At 40.2% G+C, this 24,199-nt stretch overlaps 1 protein-coding gene across 1 annotated transcript; it reads left to right on the top strand.

Moving 5' to 3' along the window:
* Nucleotides 1-1,174: 1,174 nt before the first annotated feature.
* On the top strand, nt 1,175-23,300 carry MEX3C (mex-3 RNA binding family member C). The gene is made up of 2 exons (XM_036245514.1): nt 1,175-2,262; nt 20,275-23,300. The coding sequence occupies exons 1-2, from the start codon at nt 1,536-1,538 to the stop codon at nt 21,495-21,497; spliced, it is 1,950 nt and encodes a 649-aa protein (XP_036101407.1). The 5' UTR covers nt 1,175-1,535; the 3' UTR covers nt 21,498-23,300.
* Nucleotides 23,301-24,199: the final 899 nt, after the last annotated feature.

Below are 24,199 nucleotides of genomic sequence, written 5' to 3'. Positions count from 1 at the left end.
CTGCTAGTATTCAGTACTTGCTAATATGTCTAATGTGAAGTGAACTAAACAGAGATATGCTGTAAGTGTATGCAAGTGTAAAATACACACAATTTTCAATGACTCAGCATGAAAAAAACTAAGGTATATCATTAATAATTTTTTACTGATTGTTAAGATATTTTGAATTATTGCACTATTTATTAAAACTGTTTCTTTTTAAAACGATGCCGCTAGAAACCTTAAAATCACACTATGTTGGTCGCATTGTATCTACAGGACAATGCTAGTGGTTAACACTAACCTGGGGAGACTACCCGATGCTAAAGGGGGGTGGTCATAGCCTAAGATGGAGAAAAGTAATAGGCTTTAATAAGCCATTTAAAAATAACCCCCTAGAAAAGATAACCGCCGTGTGGGATCACCTGGGCAATACGTGGGAAGGGCGTCTTGAAGGAGGAAACAATTTAATTTCCTTGAAAAGCCCCAAAGAACTTAAGTTCAGCGTTTAAGGCTCCCGAAGTAACCAACCAGCTTCACGTTGGTGGGAGGGCTCTGCCCCAAGGGAGGAGCGTTCCCGGGTTAGGCAGGGAAGGCCCAGGAGCCACGCGGCTCAGGAAACCACCCCCGTGGCTCGATAGGAGGACACCTCACTGGCCCCTCCTTCGACTCTCCTTAGGCCCTTACCCTGGGGGAAACCTCTTCCTTAACCTGGGGAAACAACGACCATAGCTATGCTCCACTCTAAGGACGCTAAAAGAACCGGCTCAGGTGGGCAAGAGGGATGCGGCGAAAGGAAAAAAAAATCTAGGTGTCCGTTTCAACTGTACGCGCCTGCGCAAACACCCTCACTCAGCCCCTAATTTCGTCCTTGGCTACTGCTCCTTCGTTCCGCCTCCTTTTCTCCGCCCCCACCTTGATACGTCACAAAGAGTGACGTGTAAGTCGAACAATCACAGTCCCTCTCGTGAGCCAGTAGGGAAAGGGAGGGAGGGGAGGGGGGAGGGGAGAGGACGAAAGGAGATGGTTTAGGGGCTGGTTCGTCCCGGTCACCCAATCAGAGAGCTCCGGGGAGGGGTGGGGCGGGACCCAAGAAGAGGGTGGGGGGGGGCTAGGGAAAGAACTTAGAAGGCTGCAGGGAGGAGAGGGCCGACTCCCAGAGATTAAAAACGCCCAATCAGAGCGCGCCGGCTTCATTCGGAGAGTGGCGTGGGGCGTCGCCGCCGCCGCCGCGCGCGCCGGGGGCTGGTTAAGGCCATGAAACAAAAGAAACCCTGAGAGGGGAGCCGCTGCCACCTCCGCCAGCCCGCCCCGCTGCCGTCCCCACCCACCCACCTAGTTACCTACCTCTGCCTCCTTCCCCAGCCCCTCCACCCCGCCCTCTCCGGTCTCCGGGCGGCCCTGGCGCTCCTTACCCCGGGTCGCCAGCCCTGCCGCCTCCCCAGAGGAAAGGTGTTTGCGCGCTGAGCAGGGCCCGGGCCCTGTCCGCCATGGGGCTCGCCGCCCGCCGCGCCTGACCCGGCCGCCGCCGCCGCCATTGACAGCGCGCCGCCGCGATGCCGAGCGGCAGCTCCGCGGCCCTGGCCCTGGCGGCGGCCCCGGCCCCCCTGCCGCAGCCGCCCCCGCCGCCGCCGCTGCCGCCGCCCGCGAGCGGCCCGGAACTCGAGGGGGACGGGCTCCTGCTGAGGGAGCACCTGGCCGCGTTAGGCCTCGACGACCCCAGCCCAGCGGAGCCCGGCGCCCCGGCGCTGAGGGCCACGGCGGCGCAGGGCCAGGCCAGGCGGGCGGCGGGGCTGTCTCCGGAGGAGCGGACTCCGCCCGGCCGGCCCGGGGCGCCTGAGACAGCCGAGCTGGAGCTGGAGGACGACGAGGAGGGGGAGGAAACGGAGCTGGACGGAGACCTGCTGGAGGAGGAGGAGCTGGAGGAGGCAGAGGAGGAGGATCGACCGTCGCTGCTGCTGCTGTCGCCGCCCGCGGCCGCCGCCTCCCAAACCCAGCCGATCCCGGGCGGGTCCCTGGGGTCGGTCCTGCTGCCCGCCGCCGGCTTCGATGCCCGGGAGGCGGCCGCGGCGGCGGCGGGGGTGCTCTACGGAGGGGACGATGCCCAGGGCATGATGGCGGCGATGCTGTCCCACGCCTACGGCCCCGGCGGCTGCGGAGCGGCGGCGGCGGCTGGCCTGAACGGGGAGCAGGCAGCCCTGCTGCGGAGGAAGAGCGTCAACACCACCGAGTGCGTCCCGGTGCCCAGCTCCGAGCACGTCGCTGAGATTGTCGGTCGCCAGGGTGAGTGCGGGGCGAGGGGTTTAGCTGGGCATGGTCCCAGGCGTGGGTGGAGAGTCAAAGAAATGGGCTTGGGGCAGAAAAAGCGACCCTGGCGAGTCCCCCAAGTCCACCGCGAAGGGGTCTGCGGAGCCGAGGATCGACAAGAGGCGATGGGTCACCTTTCGAAAACCCACGGTGTTGCGCTCCTTTTGCGTGTATAAAAGGTGTTAAGTTTCCCGAGCCACCCGGTCCGGCGGTGTTCACTTTACTCGGGCTGTATTCGTGGAACACCGGACTGGCGTGGCACCAAAAACCTCGGTGAGGTGGTAAAAGGTCGGGTCGATTGTGCATTCGGTGTTGTGCACGGAACGCTCCGTGATTGCAAGTTTGCGCCCCGACAGTCTTGTAAAAGCGCTCGGCTTCCCTTACAACAGCTTGTTCGGGTAAAGAAATGGACAGAAATGGAAGCTTGTAGAAAGAGTTCATTCTAGTGGGAAGGGGATGTTCAAGTGGTGGGTTTCACCACCGCCCCCTCCCCCCGCGCCGCCGCCCCTCTGCTATTCAGAAACTTCGCTTTTGAAGTGCAGCCTAACTCTCTGTTGGTGGTGGTGTATTCCTTTGATGCATTTTAACTCTCGAAGAGGCACATTGGCCACCTTTTAGTACACTTTCCTGTACACGATGAAGAAAAATTGACCGATTGAGTTCAGGAACTTGATGCATTTATACCGTTTTTGTAAATTCTCTTCCTCACTTGCCAGCACACCAGTACTGCAGACAGACTCCTCCCACATTGTTCAGACAAAGGACCTATGTCTCAGATTCCTGGAGTAGATTTGTGAAGGTGGGGGAAGGGGATGCCCAGAGTACCTCTGTATCCGACATTTTTAGGGAAGGTCCAGTGCTCCAGTGTAGCTTTATTCCCTGTATTAAATATTACCTGCAGCTGCCTTTTTCCAGGATGGATTAGCGTGGTTGATGCAAGTCTCTTGGCTGTTAGGTTGAGAGCATTGTTGGGGTCAAATAAAGAGAAATGATGGCGCTGCTGCTTGAATGATCTCATCTTTCCCAAGTGGTCTAAAGTACACATAAATAAGAGGTCTGTTGAAATGATGGTTTCAGATATCAGGGTTGGCTTATTTCTTACCTCTAGGATTTTAATAAGAAAAACCCATTGGAAATATGGATGGAGTAGATAGCTTAAGACTTTTTGATGATTGGTACTTAAAGGCACTGTTCAAAGCTGATGCCATTCAATTGAGAGTTTATTACTATAGTTTGATAAATAACTATCACAAGCCTTGTTTGAGTTTTTGCAATACTTAAGGTACTAATCCAGGACAGAACTGTTTCACTTTACATAGGATAACATTATAACTTATCAACTTATGGATCCAGAATAAGTTGGCCATTCAATTAAGAACATCAAGGAATTGCCATGTATCAGGCTTGTGTTTTGCCAGGCAGTTGGGAATGTAAGGTTGATTAAAAGCTGCTGGCCTTGAGAAGCGAACGATCTAATAAACAGTGGACTGGCACTTCACTAAGAGTAGTTAATGGCACTAACTGTAATGTGTGACAAACAAAAGTCATACATCTGATAACATCAACCCTGGGAGGCCTAGAGAATGAGCAGGACTTGAACAAATGGAGATGGAGGAAAGACTGAGGAACAATGTAAGGAATAGTGTGGAGGGATAATCTCTAGGTGTGACTGGAAAGTTGCACTGTTGTGTTTTTTGTTTTTTGTTTTTCTTTTTGGTGCTTAGGATCTGTAAAGGGGAGTGGCGAAAAGGGGCAGGGAAGGTTTAACAGTGCTTTGGTGACAGTTTAGGATAACAAAAGATAACATTTACATGCCAGTTTTACTAAAGGACAAGGTAAACATCTTTCATATATTTAGTTTAATATAAACTTTATTCTTCTCTGTGTTAGACACTTTAAAAGCATGGTAAAATTGTCTTTAATTGCACAAACTGTTTATACAAATCCACTACTTAAAAGTAAACTGAATTAATACCAAGTTTTTATTTTGTACTATCTAGTAAATTGTAGCAAATGAGATTACAGTCTTTAGTTTTTCTTTTTAGTGCTCTGCTTATCGGTTAATAGGGAAATGTGAATCTCTGTCTTAGAACATGGAGATGAATTGCTAACTATTCCTTTTGCACTTACTGTTTTCCCAGAATTCACAGTACTGTTATGTCATCATTTTTTATCTTATCTTAAGAGCAGAAAGTCTTGCCCTTTTGCTGTTCTGAACCATTCAACTAGTGGATCATTGACCCCTGTGTACCCCTACCCCTCAGCAGCACCATAATAAAACCTGTAAAGTACTTTCCCATTCCTACAGAACTGGGCTACTTGTAATGTTTGCATCCTTTTACATTGTGATAAGTTTTTTTTCCCCTAAGTGAATAAATAAGGCAAATCATTTGTTTGCCTTGGGTGAACTAAATTTTCATCCCTAAGAATTATCCATTCCTGCCAAATTTATTCATTACCTAAAGTCATAATTTTCAGTTTGACATCTCTTAATTGGTTTTGGAAGTAATTATGTTACAGATGAAGACCTTTATTATTTCAGTTCTAAACCAGAGAGTAGGACGAATGGAATTCTGAGTCATATAGACTACCAACTCATGTAGATGGCTTCTGGTTCCGGTGTCTTTAAAAAAAAAAACACAAACCACAGTTTTTGCTAGTGATGAAAATTGGTAGAGTGTTGACCTCATATTTATACTCCCTAGTAATGAAATGTATGGTTGTTTGCAAATGTTAAATTGGCCCCATTTTTTTAAACTTTGCATTTCACTTTTAAACTAACAAATATGTAAAACAAAGCCAGAACTAAAGAGTCTTATAGGTAATCAAAGAAGTTTTAGAATATAGACATAGAAAGGAAACCTAGCAGATTTAAGACTTTTTGAAATGCAGTATTTGCAAGACGCATTCACAGTGGTTAACAGGTTTAAGTCAACAGACTTTATTCCAATTTGCAGTCATGGGTATCCAGTAAGACTAAAAAGTGAATTAAAGTAGAACAATAGACCCATTCTTTACATTATAAATATTTGTGTCATAAATTCAGTTGTTTTAAAAGACTTATAACCCAAGGTTTTATATCACTGTTTAAGAATAGTGTCTTCAATTAGTGACTTTAATTGATGGTATGTGTGTTTTCTAGCTTTATGGTCTAGAAAAATCATCTCCAGCTTTTTTATTGCACACCCTTTCAGAAGGATTTAAGCTTGTACTCCCAATGGCCGAATATTTGTGTGAATAATATGTATGCTAATAAATTATACATTATAAGACATAAAATTGGAAGTTGGAGTACTACTTTTTTTTTTTTTTCTGCACTCCAGTGAATTTTTTTGCACCTTACTTTGACTATCACTGAGCTAGATTCTTTGGAAATCTGTCTCATTTCATAGGGTGGAACCACGTTCTAACTCAATTGAAATAAGTTATATGCATGTTTGTTCAGGAGAAAAAGGAAAAGCTTAGTCTTGCTATACATGTACTCCCTATTCAAGAAGAAATACACATTTTGTGAGGAGAAATAGTCGCAGAATAATGCTAAAGCACAATGTCTTTTCTTCTGTGGAGGAGGCAGGATTATTGGCCTTCTCTATTCCAGGTAGTATGGAAAGTGCTTTTCCGGTGCCATGTAACCCTGCTGGGCACTTACCACCATTTTACAGATGTAGAAACTGAGGTCCTGACAGGTAACTTACTCAAATGATGGTACTTGGATTTGACTAGTTTGTTTGATGTCAGAGATGGTTTCACTCTACATTGATGCCTCAGTACTGAAGCATCCTGCTCCCAAAGATTAATAATACTTTGGGTTAATTTCTGCTCTAATCATGAGTTGGGATACTATATTTCTAGTATGTATAACTTAAAATATCATAACTATCCAAATCACCTTAATAAAATTTTGGTGTCTTTACTACTCAGAAGGCAGAGTTATCATTCTAATGTTTTAGGTCTGTGAGTCTAACTAAATTCACTGTCATTTTACAGTTCAGAAAGTTAACTTGTGTGTATATACACACTAGCTTTAAAATTAAATGTTGTAACTTTTCTAGATTTTAAAATATAAATTTAGTTGATAATTGTATTAGATCTGGGACCATTAGGACAGGTTTAATTATTATAATTGTTTTGCAAATTGATGAGGACTGCCTTTTCTTCCTGAGGTATTCAGCTAATGAACTATCTTGATTTCACTAGGAAGGAAATGGAAAATAAAGTGGTAAATCAAGGGTGTGTTTTATAATCCCAGTTAGCAACAACCTAAAAATGATCCAGATAGTCAAGTATTTGAGCACTGTTACTTTGCTGAGATTTATTTAGAAAAATGTTCAATAATATTTATGGGTTGGAATTTTAGGTAGCTCTTCTTACATCTTAAATTTTCAAAGAAAGGTAGCATGTAATTATAACCATTTAGAATGGTTATTAATATTTTGTGGATTTAGTTTTGAGTGAATTTGACATTTGAACACATTAAAGAATTTAATACCTTTGCCTTAAATTGAATACAAAAATGTTTAGAATATATGTTTTGGGGTTTTTTGTTTTTTTTTATCGTTACCCTAGGATATTTTTCCGTTTATCTCAGATAGAGTGGGAGGGAGGGGGAGAGAGAGAGAGAGAGAGAGAGAGAGAGAGAGAGAGAAAGAAACATGCACTGGTCTCCTCCTGCCTCCTGCACAACCCCGACCAGGGCCAGGGCCGAATCACAACTGAGGTACATGCCCTTAACTGGAACCGAACTCTCGAGTCTTTGGTCCATGGGCCAATGCTCTAACTGCTGAACCAAACTGGCCAAGGCTAGAATATATGTTTTAATATAAATATACATATTTTAAATTACTCCAAACTCCTTGTAATATCTCTGCTCAGCTGAGGTATTTTGGAAAGAGCCCGAAATCAGAAGTTAAAATTCCTAAATTCTGATGACTTTGTGCAATAACCCACTTCGTGATCTTGGACAATTCACTTAAACTCCCTGGGTTTCAGATTCTTCTTCTTCAGCTAAACATAATCAAGAGACTCTTAATGATACACAAATAAATTGATACATATAAAACTATAAGTGATAAGCACATACACTTTTGTTAAGTTAAATCTAAAATTAATTTGAGCCACTCTGTTTAATCACGCTCACTTTTCCTTGGCTTGCTTAGCCGTTTCATCCATTTTATTTTTTTCATGTGATAGAACTAGAACCATCTGATGTCTGAATGCCTGTCAGATAGATACATGGCACATCTGTCCAGATAGGCTTAAATTATGCTGTGACAACAAAGAACCCCTACATCTCAATATTAAAACAACAAAGGTGTATTCTTATCCACAAGGGCTCTTATCATTTTAGTCATTCAGAGGCACAGGCCAGTGAAGCAAGCAACCACCATCTCAAGTGTTGGCTGGTCATCCCCTGTGCCAAAGGGATGAGAGACAGTAGCATAACACATGCTAGTCTTTAAATGTTGGATCCAGCAGGAATAATTATAAAATCTATTCATATTTCTTAATTAGTCATCTGGCCACACCTAACTTCAAGTGGTCAAGAAAGTGCATTATAACCATGTGCCATGGGAGAAAGCCAGAATATTAGTGTACCATGATGACTATCACAGTATTATTTTTTAATGTAGGGGATTATTACAGGATTTTTAAAAATGTAATTTATGCCATGTAGAACTTGTAATTTAAAGTTAAACTCAAAATGACAAAACAGATAATGTTCATCAGATACTAAGTAGGAAAGTTTAAAAACTCCTTTAGGATGGGGTAAAAAAGGAGAAACATCTGTAACAAAAAAACAAACAAACAAACAAAAAAACTCCTTTAGGAAACTCTAAATAGATTATGGGTAATTGATTTTAGAACCCCTTTGATCTTTAGGTGATCCTAAAGTGATGTTTTTATCAAACTGCATCTTAATGCTTCCCAGATAGTTTATATATCATAATTTGTGGGTTTACTTTTAACTTTTTTCTCTGCTACCATTAGGTACCATATAGACATTTATAAAGGGGATTAAACCTGGTATTTAAGCCTTTTATAGTAATTTTCTGTTAGATTACCAAATGCAACTATAAAATTGAATTATGCACAGTCTAATGCTGTTTGAACAGCATTCAAGTTTAAGTTTTTTATTTCATGTCTGATTTTGAGAACTTTAAGTTACATACCATAACTATAGCACCTCTTTCATGCCAGTATTTGGGATTTAAGAACAGTTCATGTGGGCATGGTTTGTTGCCTTTGTCCAGTAAGCAAAAACTACAATTCATTATATGCAGGGAAGCCTGATTTGCCCATGAGTAAAGTTGTATCATGGAATAATAAGTCTAGGCCTTAAAATAATAAAATTATTTAATGAAAATTGCAGGTGTAGTTGAAGATAAGCATGGTTAGAGAAGGGGGAGGGAACAATTGCAAACAATTAGAAAATCTCCCCCAAAGGTTACCAGTGTAAAAGTGTTTGTACTTTGGACTGACCTTATTGCTGTCCCCCCTTTTTGTACTACTCTCCCCTCCCCTTTGGCTTGTTTCTGCTTTTCCACCTATACCATTTAGTGTACTTCAAGAAGGGACATTGATCTCAGAGTCAGAAAACTTGATGGAGACCTGGTTTCATCATTTGTTGCCTATGGCCTTGAACACATCACTTAACCCTGCTGGGTCTTAGTTTTCCTCTCGTGGAAAAAAACCTGTTCCATCCCCTTGTTTTTCCTGGCTCCTCCTTCACCCCCTATTTGTTTGGAGGATCAAGTTTGAGAAGTCATTGGTACAAATTTACTGTACAATTGAACATATAGAAGTAGTAAATTACATATGTGGTAAGGTAAAGTTTATAATTTGTTTTTCTACTAGATTGGTACTCTGAGCAAATGCTAGATGAAACCAAAAATTGTCATTTTGGTAAGTTTTCCCCCAGGGTATACCACTAACTGAATGATCTATATTGTGTTTTTTAAAGTTTACAATGTCTTCAATTTTACTTACAATCAGAGCTTTTGAAATGTAAATAGTAAAGAGCTAAGCTAGTCTAGAAGAGAGTTACTTTACAAATGAATCTGATTCCATTATATGGTACCCAGACAGGTATTTTTCTAAGGTTTCTATTAACATACTCTAAAGGGCCTAAACCTAATTTTAATATCCCTAGTTAGGAAAATTGTTCTGCCTTTCATCTAATTTACACCCTCTGCTGGGTGTTGCAGCTTTAGTGAAAGGCAAAATATGAGCCCTCCCTTTTTAAAATTAAGTATTTTAATACTTTTGTCTAAACCAAGGAGGTAAAATAAAGAGGGGATTTTAGTTTAACCTCTATTTAAATTTTTTTTTTTATCCTTACTCGAGGACATTTTTGCATTTATCATGAGACAGAGCGGGAGGAAGAGAGAGAAACATCAATGTAAGAGAGACACACCAAGTGGTTGACACCCACACAACCCCAACGGGGCCGGAGATGAACCATAACCGAGGTACATGCCCTTAGCGGGAACCGAACCTCGGACTCTCCGGTCTGCAGGCCGACACTCTAACAGTTGAGCCAGAGTTGCCAGGGCTAACCTCTATTTTTAAAAAAATCTTCTACATGCAGGGTATTCTCCACTCATAATCAACTAGGAAAATAAGGCAGGTTGAGAAAATGGTGTATTTAGGGATCATTAATTTATAACTAATCAGTTCTGAACTTAAGTTTTCTCTCACCTATAAAATGAGATTAAATTAGATTATCTCTTGTTCTTATTTTTGTCCATGAAGAGTTTCTAAAATCATGCAAAAGTAATACCAGGTTTGAGATTACCAGTTAATTGACTTCTATATATCTCCTCCTGATTTTGTGAAGTTTATATCCTAACATGCTTTTCATAATATAAATCTTATCTTTGGGAGGGTGGAGGGGGGAAACAAACATTGATAATGATAAACATCCTATAGAATGTTTTGGGTTTGTTTGTGGGGTTTTTTTTATCCTCACCCGAGGACATTTTTTTGCATTTATCTTCAGATAGAGCAGGAGGGAGAGAGGGAGGAAGAGAGAGAAACATCGATGTGATAGAACCACATCGACTGGTTGCCACCCACACAACCCCAACCCGTGGCAGGGACAAACTGCAACCAAGGTACATACCCTTAGCAGGAACCAAACCTGGGTCTCTCTGGCCCACGGGCCGATGCTCTAACCGCTGAGCCGAACCGGCTAGGGCTTGGGTTTTTTTTAATAAAAAACATTTAAGTGTGTCAAGCAGTGTATCATCTCATTTGATTCATTCTTATTGCCACTGTACATAATAAATAACTATGGAGATAATAAATAACTTACCCAGAGACTCAAGCTAATAAAATTGGAGACTTCAACACGCTTTATCTTCAGTAAGTGGTAGAACAAGCAGAAACCAAGTCAGCAACAATATAGAAGATTTTAGTATTACCAATCAACAATGTAAACAAAGAAAATGACAGGTCAATGTCTATACATGAACATATGTAGACACCAAATCCTGTTGGTGCTTGAAGTTGATACAAGTCAGTGAGGACAGAATTGAATCTTAGTCATCTTTGCATCCTTAATATCAAAGTGCCTGAAACAAAATAAGTACTTCCTGTTTGTTTTATTGAACTGAATTGTTGGATTAGAAGCTCACCATTTTATTATTTGTTTTAATTTGCATATTGTGGTAATTGGGGATTTCTTCCCTCTTGCTCTAAGTAGCCAGTTAGCCTCAAGTTTCTTGGAACTTTTGTTTTAAAGGCAGTGCATGCTAATTGATTGGACGTGTTAGATGTCTGTATGAATACTGGTAATAAGCAAAACTAAAATCACAGAAATGAAGCTGTTTGAAGTGCTTTCATAGTGATACCTAAAGTGAGACAATATTCTTAGCAAAACTTTTCAGAGATTTTTGACTTAGAAGAGCTACAAAATGCACATTTGAACCTTAGAAAGGAAATCTATTATTTCTATATTGTGGTTTAGGAATACACTGCATTGCTAATTGAAGTGATTTATTTAAATGTTGGATTAAGTTGTGTGCATAAGAAACACTCTTGTTGGAATTTACCTGATACCAGTTTTGGGAGATACAATACTGAAATTGAGTCCCTTGTAAAGTTCAAGGAGCTTTTGGATACTGTGTCTAGATTGTTCTGGGAGGTAAAGTGCCTTATTTTATATAAAATCATTAAATAATATGACCCCCTCCTTTGTTCTCATATATCAAAAAACATGAAATAATGTGTTTCTCTAATACTTTTAGAGAAAAATAGTATGCCTAGTGAGAGGAGTCTGGAATTAAGACCACTTGGGTTTGAGACCTGACTTTCCAGCTGGGAGATTGTGAGCAACTAATTTAGTCTCTTTCTTGCTCTTCCTAAAGCACTTCTGTTATGATGATTAAATGAAAATATAAACAAGAGAGTTTGGAAAACTGAAAAGTGGACTATTTGTAAATTAAGCCTATTTTCTCATTTACTCATGAAATATTTAAGTGGTGGTGGGGTAGGGTAGATAGTCTAAAAAGCTACCCTTTACTGAGCACCTTTTTGTAAATATGTAAAATATTTTACATATTTTATTTAATTCTTGCAAACCAAGTGAAAGAGTATCTTTAATCATAATTCCTCACCCATGAAAGAGGTAGAGGTTTAGTGACCTGTTAAAAGTTCACCATTACTCAACCTACCTTTTCTTAAGTAAAAGAAAAATTGATGTATATATGTGAAATATGGTATATCTGATTGTCCCAAGTACTTTTTATACTTCAGAAAGAGTAGGTGACTGTATTTCCTAGGAGTAGCGGGACTTGGTCAAAAAATAAAAGCATTGGAAGGGACCTCGAGGTTGAATGTCCTGACATAGAAACCTCAAGTTACTGGTGATAGATTTGAAGCCAGTCCTGCAGGTAGTCAGTTTTGTGCTCCTTACATTGTTTCCTTTAAGTTGGACCTTGAAAGATTCATATGTGATAGCTGTGGTAAGAAGAGTTACATCTGTGTTTGTATTATCCTTGAGTTCATAGAGCCTTTCACACATACAATCTCATCTTTTCCAAATGGCCGGTTTTGTTATTCAGAAGATAAGAGGGGGTGGGGAGTACTAGGAGGATGTTCTGGGTTATGTAGGGAAATATCTGAGCAGAGATTAGAAGAGGAACAGGGCGTGTTAGGAGATGATACAGTCTGGGAAAAGGTGGGTTATGGACACTTACTGGGGAGGAGTGGGGAGGGGTTAATATTAAGCCAAGGAGTTCATTTTCCCGAAGGTACTCGTGTGTATGTGTACATGTGTGTACACTGATTTCCTAGTAGGATTCATTCCCCTTCAAAACAAAACTGCTTGGGTAGGGTGCAACTTTTGAAGAAAGGTTTACCTCAAGGATGTCCCAAAGTGAAAATATACACATAACACAGTTTTGGTGTTTGTAAGGAAGGTTTTAGCTGTCTTCAGTCCCTTACATACAGGGTGTGGGAACAATAGGTTTGCAGTTGTGAGTATGCAAAACAAGAGTTTATTCTTGTATTATTTGTTAATTACTGTATTATTTTCCATATGAGCAATTGTGAACCTACTTTGCCACACCCTGTATGTAGCTAACTTATGAAATGAACGGAAAATACAATGAATTTTATTTCTAGAAAACAAAATCCTCTTTGTCAAAAACCAGCAACACTCACCCTGGCCGGTGTGGCTCAGTCGGAGCATTGTCCCAGGCACCAAAAGGTCTCGGATTCGATTCCCCATCAGAGCCCAGGTCCTGATACCCATTCAGGGTGTGTAATGTAGGGAGCTGGTCAGTGTTTCTCGCGCTCTCCCCCTCTTCTTCCTCACTCTAAAATCAATAAAAACACCCTTGGGTGAGGACTGAAAAAAAAAATCAGCAACACTTCATAGAGCATTTGGGGCTTCTTTCTTTAAAAAGCAAATTCTTTGTACCTACTTATAAGATACAGTGTAAACCCTTGCCTGACCCTGAAAACGTTCACCTCCCATTTAGTTGTTTTCCTCCGGTCACTTGAAGCTCCCACAGTGCTGAGCCGGGTGCAGGTCCCTGATTGCCATCTTGTATTCCTGATTCCCTGCTTTGGCACTTAAAGTTCCCTTCTTTGCTCCTTCCTACCTTTCTTCAAGCCTAAGTTCAAAGGCCTCTGTAGCCTTCTTTCATTTATTGTAAGCAGCAAAGTCATCTCCTTTTCTGTGCCCCCACTGTATATCTATTTTCATTAAAGTAATTATATCAGTAATGCTTACATGATTGTTTCTTCTCCTGATTGTGAGCTTATCACTTCAAATTAGCACCTGCAAATTTCTTAGGGAATTTAATATTTGAATAGGTAAGTTAAAGCATTAGACTGATTTCATTTTCTCACAATTGGTGAATGTTCTTGTACTGGAGAAGGAGTGGTTTAGCTAGGACAACAGGAGGCCAGTTTTTACTTACTTTTGCATCTCCTACCAAATCTTGACTCAACCTCTCGACATCAACATCCTATCTTTGTCAACACAGTGATTTGTGTATTTCTTTTATACTTTTATTCTGACTTAGCTCTATCCCATAACCCTATTCCAGTGCCAATGATCCCCAAACTTTTCCTGACCCTCTGTGGTTAGGGTTTAAAATTTTCATGAGCCAAATACTTTCCTTGGTTCAAAAGATGGAAAACGGAAAATAGTTGAAGGAAAGGAAAATGATAATGTAGTAGGCAGAATAAATCCCCTTTTCCCAAAGATGCCTACACCCTAATCCTCCAGAAACAGAATATGTATGTAGAGTATAGACCTTGAGATAGGGAGGTTGTTTGAGATCATCTGAGTGGGCCTGGTGTAATCACATGAGGTTTCTGTTTGTTTTTTGTTTGTTTTTTTATCCTCACCTGAGGACTTTTTTCCATTTTTTGTTCAGATAGAGTGGGAGGGAGAGAGAGAGAAACATCGACGTGAAAGGGACACATCGAGTGGCTGCCACCCGCACGATCAACCAGAGCTGGGGACAAACTGCAACCGAGGTACGCGCCCTTAGCGGGAACCGATTCCGGGTCTCTCTGGACCGCAGGCCCAACGCTCTAACTACTGAGCCAAACCGGCCAAGGCAAATCACATGAGTTTTAAAAGCAGAAACCCTTTCCCACCTGGGTCAGATGTGAGACATGTGAAGCATGAGAAGGATTCAATCTCCACTGCTGGCTCTGAATATGGAGGAAGGGGGCCACAAGCCAAGGGATGTGGTGGCCTCTGGAAGCTGGGAATGACCCTCAGCTGACAGCCAGCAAGGAACTGGGGAGCTCAGTCCTGTAACTGTAAGGAAGTAAAATTCTGCCAATAATCTGAAGGAGCAAGGAAATAGATCCCCGTAAGCTTCCAGGAGAAAAAAAGAAAGGACACAGCCCTGACAACACCTTGATTTATTTTATTTTATGTTTTTTATTTAAAGCCTTCTTGAGCCCCACATGACTTCTGACCTACAGAACTGTAAAATAAAAAATTTGTGAGGTTGAAGCCGCTGTGTATGGTAACTTGTTGGCAGAATTAGAAAACTAAAACAGGTAATAAGCAAAATTAAAGAACAGAAAAAAATGTCTGTATTGAGACCTCCATTTTCCTTCTGGCTCTCAGCTCCTAGTGGCCACCTGCAGTTCCTTACCATGAGGTCTCATAGGCAGTTCTGTTTGCTTTTCTAGGCTAGCTAGAGCACTTCTCTGGCTCCCTGGGACCAGCAAAGGATTATGGTTAGGTCAGGCCCACCCAGGTAATTGGATAATCTTCCTATTTTAAGGTGAATTGAGTTGGACTGTAATTACATCTTTGTTGCAGACTAATTCTACTTAGAATCCAGTTCTTTTGTTATCCGTACATCATTCCACATGCTTAATGGAATATAAAAGTGGCCTTAAAAATGATCTAGTCTAGTGGTTTTATATTTTTCTGACTGTGACCACATCCCCCAAGCAAAAAGAACATTTTACATTGAAGCTTGTTGTGCACATATTTTACTGAGACATTTGGAACACGTTGAGTTCTTGGGGTTTAGTTTGTTTGTTTTGTTTTGTTTAATGCTGATTGCAACCCATTAAGTTGATACTGCAAACCCACAGTGGTTTGAGAAACACTGAAGATACCATCCTTTCAATTCTTTCAACTCCTCTCCCAGCAACAGAGGACCTCTCCCTCTTAATTGCTGAGGTGACTGGTAGTGGGGAAGGCTCTCTTTACACTGAAGAAGTAAGACAGGACCAGAATTCTGGCTGCAACCTACACCAGGGAGGTAAATTGGAGACTTTTTTGGGGGAAATTTACTTCCAAATCAAAATAAAATTACAACTCTGAGAGCTGATGCTGTTCTAGTTCTTAACCTCTACATAGGCTGGTACACAGCTTGTCATATGTTTGGTATTTTTATCTGTAGTTGTAAGAAAATAATTTAGTCCTTACATCTTAGAATTAAACAGCCAGTTCAGCTTTGAGGATATGAAATCATTTACCCTGCTGTTTATACAATTTAAAATTATCTCAGTACTAGCCAAGAGCCTTATTGATATGCTAAGTCTAATAAAATGTATCATTTCATTTCATTTAAATTTTTAATTGTCCTAACTAAAAAAAACTAATGCATTTGTATGGCTCAAAGTTTATTAAAAATGGTGTACAAGGAAAATTGTATCCTTCCTAAGCTATCTCCCTAGGTCAACAGTTTTATGACTGCATAGTATTCCATTATGTGGCCTGCCAGCCTCTCACTAATACAAACCATAAGTGAGTAATATAAAACAAAGGTCGTTTTGCGCCTGTGCCAGTATTTCTGCGGAATCAGTTCTGCGAGTGGAATTACAGGGGCGAAGGGATACCTGCAGTTGTAATTTTGATAGAGACTGTAAACTGTCGTTGGGCCATTGATCCTCTCAGCAGCTAAATATGAGAATCTTTTCCCCCTTTCTTCCTAACACTGTTTTTGATATTTGACATTCTTATAGGTGGAAAATGATACTTAATTCACATGAAAATGGAAGTTTTTATGTTCAGAGTCATTTATGTATTTTTTTTTCTGTGAGCTGTTTCTTTTATATATTTTTCTGTTGGGTTTTGGTGTTTTTATATGTAGGGTAGAGTATGTGTATGAGAGAGAAAAATTAGCTATATGTGATATGAGTTGTAAATAATTAATGTTTAACCTTGTTATGGGTGACTTTTGCCATGCATTAATTTTTTTATTGCAATTTAATTTATTGGTACTTTTATAGCTTCCGAGGTTTTTGTGCCACTCTGAGATTATATATTCTTTTATGATTTTGTTTCTTTTTTAGTATCTTTGAATTTTCAAACCCAAACTCAATCTAAAATACTTTTAAAAGCTTTTATCTCTGCCTGGAAAACAGAGATACATTTTTTCTCCTTTAGTTTGTGCCACCCAGTTAGAACTCTGCTTTTTCAAATTGTTCCCAGCTTTAGAATGTGTATATATTCTAAAAATTTTGTGCTGGTTGTTTAGAACTTGGAATATTTTCTATAGAAACAATATTATGATTGATGAGCTTTCCTCTCGGAGAAGAAATACTTACGTTTCTGTTAGCAGTTGGCTTTGGTATCTTCCTGTTACCACTTTCCCCTCATCTGCAAAACCTAAGCACATGACCCTTTGAGGCAGTATAAAGGCCTGTCTTAGTCCTCCATCTCAAGTAGTCCATGCTCAAAATGTTTGTCTTCTGTCTTCCTAATGACCCATATATTAAGCACCTATTTATCAGATCCAACCATAGGCCAGATAGTGTTCTGTGTGCTTTTAGGCATATTTTCTTAGTTAATAATATGCCTACTAGGTATTAAACAAAAGGCATTCTCCTAAGCTGCAACTGACAGTTGATTATAGTCTCAGAAGTATTTCTTTAGAAAGTTTTCTTGCCTGCCCATTGTGGCTCAGTGGATTGAGCATCCTCCTGTGAACTAAGAGGTCCTGGTTTGATTCTGGTCAGGGCACATGCCTCTGTTGCCACTCGATATTTCTATCAGTGTTTCTCTCTCTCCCTTGCTCTCTCTTAAAAAAAAATCAATAAAAACTTTTTTTTTTTTTTTTTAAAGTTTCTTAAGGGTGGAAAGGGGCTAATCCTTAGGCTAATCAGTTCTCAGTTATGCATTCACATCACCCCTTTCAGAATTTCTTAGAAGTCTTTCCATCAGTTACATATTGGCCAATGGAAAGTGGTCTCAGTTCTTAGCCCCAGAGCATCACCTACTGTTGTTGAATGAGGGAGTCTCCTGGAGAGTCAGCCTGTATAAATGATAGGTAGATATGAAAGTTTTATTGCTCTGGTCTTCCGGTTGACTTTCTGTTGTGGAGCAAGAGCAAATACAGTGTTTTCCTATACTCAAAAGTTATATGCTATCGATTTAATCTTCTGATAGTTCATTATAGATGTAAACTTATAGCAGCACTCTTTATAATAAAATGTTTTGTGTTTTACAGTAGCATTTATTCAACTCCTGTAGTAATTTCTTCGTAGCCCCCAAACTGTCCTCGCCCCTTGCCTCCTCTTACCTCATCCAGGTACTGCACTCGGTGCTTTCCTTGCAGTTTTGCATTTAGTTGTTTTTCCCCCTGTAGTCTTTTCAAATGAATATGGTCTTAAGGTTAGAATAAACCTGACACTAAAAGTGTTTTCATGATAGGTACCTAGGATCCAGCAGTGAGAAAGCAGCCACTTATAAGTTCTGCAGTTTGTTGGAAAGAGGAAAAGGATCTTCATTTGTGGTTGAGATCTAAAAGTTTCATGGGAGGTTGAATATGTTATACTGTAATTGAAGTCAGCATAATCAACTCCTTTCAAATAGGTTGGATTAGCAGTATGAGGCCAGAATATGAAAGTCTTGAAAAGCTCAGCAGAAAATGCTTAGCTACAAATGAGTATGTATAAAAAAGGCCCAGTGTTGTTATGTAGAAAAACGGTGATCTTTATTTCAACAAATGTATGGCCACCCATGACATATACTTACTGTCAAATCACTCAGTGCTTTGGGAATGCTTAGGAAGGACACACAGACTAGCCCTAAGGGAGAGGAAGCCTCTTAGAGGATGAGGCATCTAAACTAAAATCTGAGAGGCTGGCAATTACACAGTCAGAACAAGGAGGTCAAGAGGCGAGGACAGAGTGACATTCTAGTCATGCAAACAAGGGAGCATGAATAGGAATTTAATATGGTGTCACATGCTGCAGAGTTTTAAGAAGAGAGGAATGGAGGCCCGGCCGGTGTGGCTCAGTGGTTGAGTGTCGACCCTCATGCACTAAGAGGTCGCCGGTTCGATTCCTGGTCAGGTCACATGCCCAGGTTGTGGGCCCAATCCCCAGTGGGGGCATGGAGGAGGCCCGATTGATATTCTCTCTCATGGATGTTTCGATCTCTCTCTCTCTCCCTTCCGCTCTCTCTCTAAAATCAGTAAAGGGAAAAAAAACTGAGGAATGAAAAAAGGAGAGTGATAAAGAGATAAAGCTAGGGAGAGCTACCCAGGTACCAGGTAATGAGGGGCCTTGTGTGCCATATGCACCTTAAGATAAAGGGGAGCCATTAAAGCACTTTATGATCTATGCTTTATTTAGAGAAAAGATCATTTGACTAAAGTGAACACAGAGTGGGTTGAAGGTTGAATGAAGTTAGGCAAGACTGGAGGCAAGGAGACCTATTTGGGGAGGACTGTTACAGTATACAGGTTAGAAATGACATATATAAAGATTTAGCTTTAGTACATTATGAATATATTCAGGGGCAATAAAAAAAGAAGGTAAAGTTTAAGAAAAAGACCTTCCCAGATTGTGATATCTTCAATAGCACCTAACTTCTTTATTTTGAGGAACTAGGAATGGCATGATACATTCATGAGAATAAATCCATTCAGGTAAGCTTCATGTAAGATCTTTGAAAAGCTATATGCTGTGGTGGTGTATTTGACATTTTAAGTTACAGTTTGAAGCCCTCTAATCTTACGCAGTTGGCACTGGTATGGATTATTGCTCCAAAAAGTTGATTAAAGAATTGTGTGTAGTTAAGCATTTTGTCTTACATATACATATTTTAACTTAAATACACTTAGGCTTTGGGGCCAAAGCTTTTTATTTCAGAATGGGTCTGCCAGAGTTGTCCCTCTTCAGTAAAACCACATCCAATGCCCATATTCCATATAATTTACAGTGTTTCTTTTGAATTTAGCAAGAACTTTACAGTGAGTGCAAAGTCATCCTGTTACTTTTTTTCCACCAGGCTTTTTGTTTTTGTTTTGTTTTGTTGTTGTTGTTGTTAATTAAGGTACTTGTCTTTTTTGAAAATTTTAAATACTGTCAACTTACTTTTCATACAAATACAATGTCTTATTCACATTTCACTGGTTTATGTAATAGTTCATTTAGTTAACACATGAACACAACTAGCATAAACAGATAAGGATAAACACAATTGATTCTTAGTAAGCTTAAAATTCAATTGATGGGAGCGAAGTGAAATAACCTGCTAGCCATGAGCACTTTGCTATTGTTGTCAATTGAGTTTTACAGGGGAAAGAAGAGTGTTAAAATGGTAGACAGTTCAGTGAAAGTTTAAAAAAAATTGTTGTATAGTATGGTTGTGTGAAATTTGAGGTTCTTGGACTAAAAACAGTAGATTTCTAAATTCGGGTAGGTTTAACTCGGGCTCTGCCACTTACTAGTTGTGTGAACGTGGAAAAGTTATACAATTTTTCTGCACTTTTCATTTTCCTTCTCAGCATAAGGAATAACAGTTCAATTGATATTAAATGTCTCACATGTACATTAATAGTTTTTCTTTGCCACCAACAACCCTGCAGGGTAGTAAGCTACTAAAGTTTTAGAGGTCAGCCCACTCATGGAATAGCTTGCCTATATGTAGAGTTTTCCAGCTGCCCAGAAGCAGATGTTGAGCTTGGAAGGAGTGCTCTGCATTTTGTCTTTATCAATGTTGTTGAAGTAGATATTGATTCTTATGACATATTTTCTTTCTAACAGGTTGTAAAATTAAAGCACTGAGAGCCAAGACGAACACGTACATCAAGACACCTGTTCGTGGAGAAGAGCCCATTTTTGTTGTCACTGGACGAAAAGAAGATGTTGCGATGGCCAAAAGAGAGATCCTCTCGGCTGCAGAGCACTTCTCCATGATTCGAGCATCTCGAAACAAAAATGGCCCTGCCCTGGGAGGGTTGTCAAGTCCTAATCTGCCCGGCCAAACCACTGTTCAAGTGAGGGTCCCATATCGTGTGGTAGGATTAGTAGTTGGACCCAAAGGAGCAACTATTAAAAGAATTCAGCAGCAGACCCACACATACATAGTAACTCCGAGCAGAGACAAGGAGCCTGTCTTTGAAGTGACGGGGATGCCTGAAAATGTTGACCGAGCACGAGAAGAAATAGAAATGCATATTGCCATGCGCACTGGAAACTATATTGAGCTCAACGAAGAGAATGATTTCCATTACAACGGTACCGATGTAAGCTTTGAAAGTGGCACTCTTAGCTCTGCGTGGCTCTCCTCCAATCCAGTTCCTCCTAGCCGTGCAAGAATGATATCCAATTATCGAAACGATAGTTCCAGCTCTCTGGGGAGTGGTTCCACAGATTCCTACTTTGGAAGCAATAGGCTGGCTGACTTTAGTCCAACAAGCCCATTTAGCACAGGAAACTTTTGGTTTGGAGATACACTACCATCTGTAGGCTCAGAAGATCTTGCAGTTGATTCTCCTGCCTTTGACTCTTTACCAACATCCGCGCAAACTATCTGGACTCCATTTGAACCAGTTAACCCGCTCTCTGGCTTTGGGAGTGATCCTTCTGGTAACATGAAGACTCAGCGTAGAGGAAGTCAGCCATCAACTCCTCGTCTGTCTCCTACATTTCCTGAGAGCATAGAACACCCACTTGCTCGGAGGGTTAGGAGCGACCCACCTAGTACAGGCAACCATGTTGGCCTTCCGATATACATCCCTGCTTTTTCTAATGGTACCAATAGTTATTCCTCTTCCAATGGTGGTTCCACCTCTAGCTCACCTCCAGAATCAAGACGAAAGCACGACTGTGTGATTTGCTTTGAGAATGAAGTTATTGCTGCCCTAGTTCCATGTGGCCACAACCTCTTCTGCATGGAATGTGCCAACAAGATCTGTGAAAAGAGAACGCCATCATGTCCAGTTTGCCAGACAGCTGTTACTCAGGCAATCCAAATTCACTCTTAACTATATATATATACATAAATACTATATCTCTATATGGACTCGTAAAGGCATGGGTATAATGGTACCCCCAGTAAACTTCCTAATGAATTCTTATGACTGTTATCAGGCTTTATTGGGATTAGGCTAAAGTTGTTAGTAAACTTATAAAAGGCTGCTATGGTAACACTAAACCTAAGTGGTCTCTTGTCTATTAGTTTGATTTGAATTATTAATGTTATCCTATAGACCCAGAGACATAGGTTGTATAAGAATTGCTAAAGCTGAAGTTCAACTCGGTTGAGTGAAGATCATCATAGGTTGTGTGAACCTATGAGAAAAGTGTATATGGCTAAGATTTCAAAACAATGGGTCCCAAAGCCTAGCCACATTAAGAGTTTATGGAGGGTACTTGGCATTACAGATGACTCAGACACTTCCAGGGCTGCCTTCTTTACACTGCCAGTTTTGACAAAACAGGTTTGTTTTTTATTTTACAACAACTTATGCCTAATTCTGCAGGATTGCAATTAACTTTTTAATGCATTGTGAATTACTTATTGGTAATAATAGGGCTGATGGCAGTTTACTCAATCACTGGTTATAATTTGGGACAAAAACTGCTACATTGACCTTCATCTCGCCCAGCTGGTATGATCAGTGGATCAGGAATGCAATTGTGTCGATTGTGAATTCCTTCCCATTGCCTCCCTCGGTGAATGTGGAAATGGCCGCCTGGGTTTTCCCATTTCAGGAAGGGCTTTGGGATTCACCTATATTGGCTAATAATTGAGGATGCGAACATTCCATTCATTAGTCTGATCAAGCTATTATTGATTATTTAGACTCTAGATAAAAAAATGTGAAACATTTTATGTTCAGTTCATATTTGTCTTGCACATTATAAATATATTTTTATTTTTTAGTAATTTAGGGAAGGGGGAGGGAGAGAGGGATAACAATGCCCTTAGCATAATTCACAAAAGCAGCTGTGACGACCTCCAATCAGTTTACTTCATTTCAAAACTATTTCCAATCACAAGGAAAGATTTAAGATACACTTTTACATTTCACCTGTGGATGTCTGTGACTTCATCCTCAGTATGTTCCCAAATCCATGCTGGCGTTGAACGGACAAAACATGAATACTGGTGGGTTTTTCTACTAATTATTTTTTGAAGCGTTATTTTCCCAACACAAAAGAGCTTTTTTTTCTCAGTATAACAGAAATTGAAATCCTATGTGTATTGAATAGTAAATAGACAAATTTTATTTTTTATTTCCACTTGAAGAGTTACATTTCGTATAAAAGTTTACAAATAACGGTTTTTATTTTGATTTTTTTCAGTATAAAAAATTGCCTTGATGGCATATTATGATGTAATGCTAATTGCTTGTAGGATAGTTAAATGTCAGTATTGAAACCTAATCTTTAGCTGCCGTCTTGTAGATATGAACGAATGTTCACCAAGCATGTATTTTGTATTTCGTTGCATTGTACACTGCAACTAATAAGCCAAGGAATCGACATATATATTAGGTGCGTGTACTGTTTCTAAAACCACAAACTAAGAATGATAAATTATCAATATAGTTTAGTATTTGCTAATTTTACTACACTCTTTTGTTATGTATATGTAGGGAAGTCATAGGGATTATAAATTCAATTTGAGTAAAGTTTAAAACCATATATTTTATGATAAAGGGCCTTTAACTTAAGATGGCCAAAGCACTGATATTATATATTTGCTGTAAAGAGAATTCTAAGAGTTTTATTTTTCTGATATTAAAAGTTACTTAATAAAGACTTGTTTCCATTAACTTGAATGTATTCTCCTTGGTGTTTTTCATGTAATCATTAGTTTAGACTGGAAGATACTACTTACTAAAATTGAATATATCCTTTTATAAAGTTTCCCTCTCCCAGTCCCTGTGTTCTTTCTCGTGGTTACTTTTAGTGTGTTATTAGTTTTGAATGTGTCACTTACATTCCTATCCAAATCTAACCTTTTCTTTAAATGGTGTTACATAATAGTAAAATTAGAGATTTAGCTAGCTTTAGATTTTTTTATTTGCACATTTGTGTAGTTGACCACAAATAATCACTATAAATCTAATTATAAAAAATAGTAAATGACTTGTTTTTTATATATATATGTATATATACACACATTTTTATCCTCACCCGAAGACATTTTTCCCCCCATTTTTTGTTTAGATAGAGAGGGAGGGAGGGAGAGGGAGAGGGAGGGAGGGAGAGGGAGACAGAGAAGCATCGATGTGAAAGGGACACATCGAGTGGCTGCCACCCACACAACCCAACCAGGGCCGGGGACAAACTGCAACCAAGGTACATGCCCTTAGCGGGAACCAAACCCAGGTCTCTCTGGACCGCAGGCTGATGCTCTAACCGCTGAGCCAAAGCGGCCAGGATGACTTGTTATATATTAACTAAAATCCTGAATCCATCTTAGACTGTATTTAGTTTCTATCCTTTGTTGAGGAATTTTATTTTTCTTTTTTAGAGAGAGAGAGAAAAACATCGAGGTGAGAATGAAACAGCTCTTAGCAGTCTGTGCCCCCAACTGGGAATCTAACCTTCAGCCTTTTGGTGCCCGGGACGGCGCTCCAACCAAGCCACACCTGCCAGGGCAGAGGATTTTTGTCTTTTTAATCACCAAATATATAAAACCAAATTTTTTTCTAATATGAAGGTACACATGTGG

Source organism: Molossus molossus, unplaced genomic scaffold, assembly GCF_014108415.1.
Source record: "Molossus molossus isolate mMolMol1 unplaced genomic scaffold, mMolMol1.p scaffold_m16_p_6, whole genome shotgun sequence".
Classification (NCBI taxonomy): Eukaryota; Metazoa; Chordata; class Mammalia; order Chiroptera; family Molossidae; genus Molossus; species Molossus molossus.
Note: the sequence above shows the minus strand (reverse complement) of the source record. Positions and strands in the feature narration are given on the sequence as shown.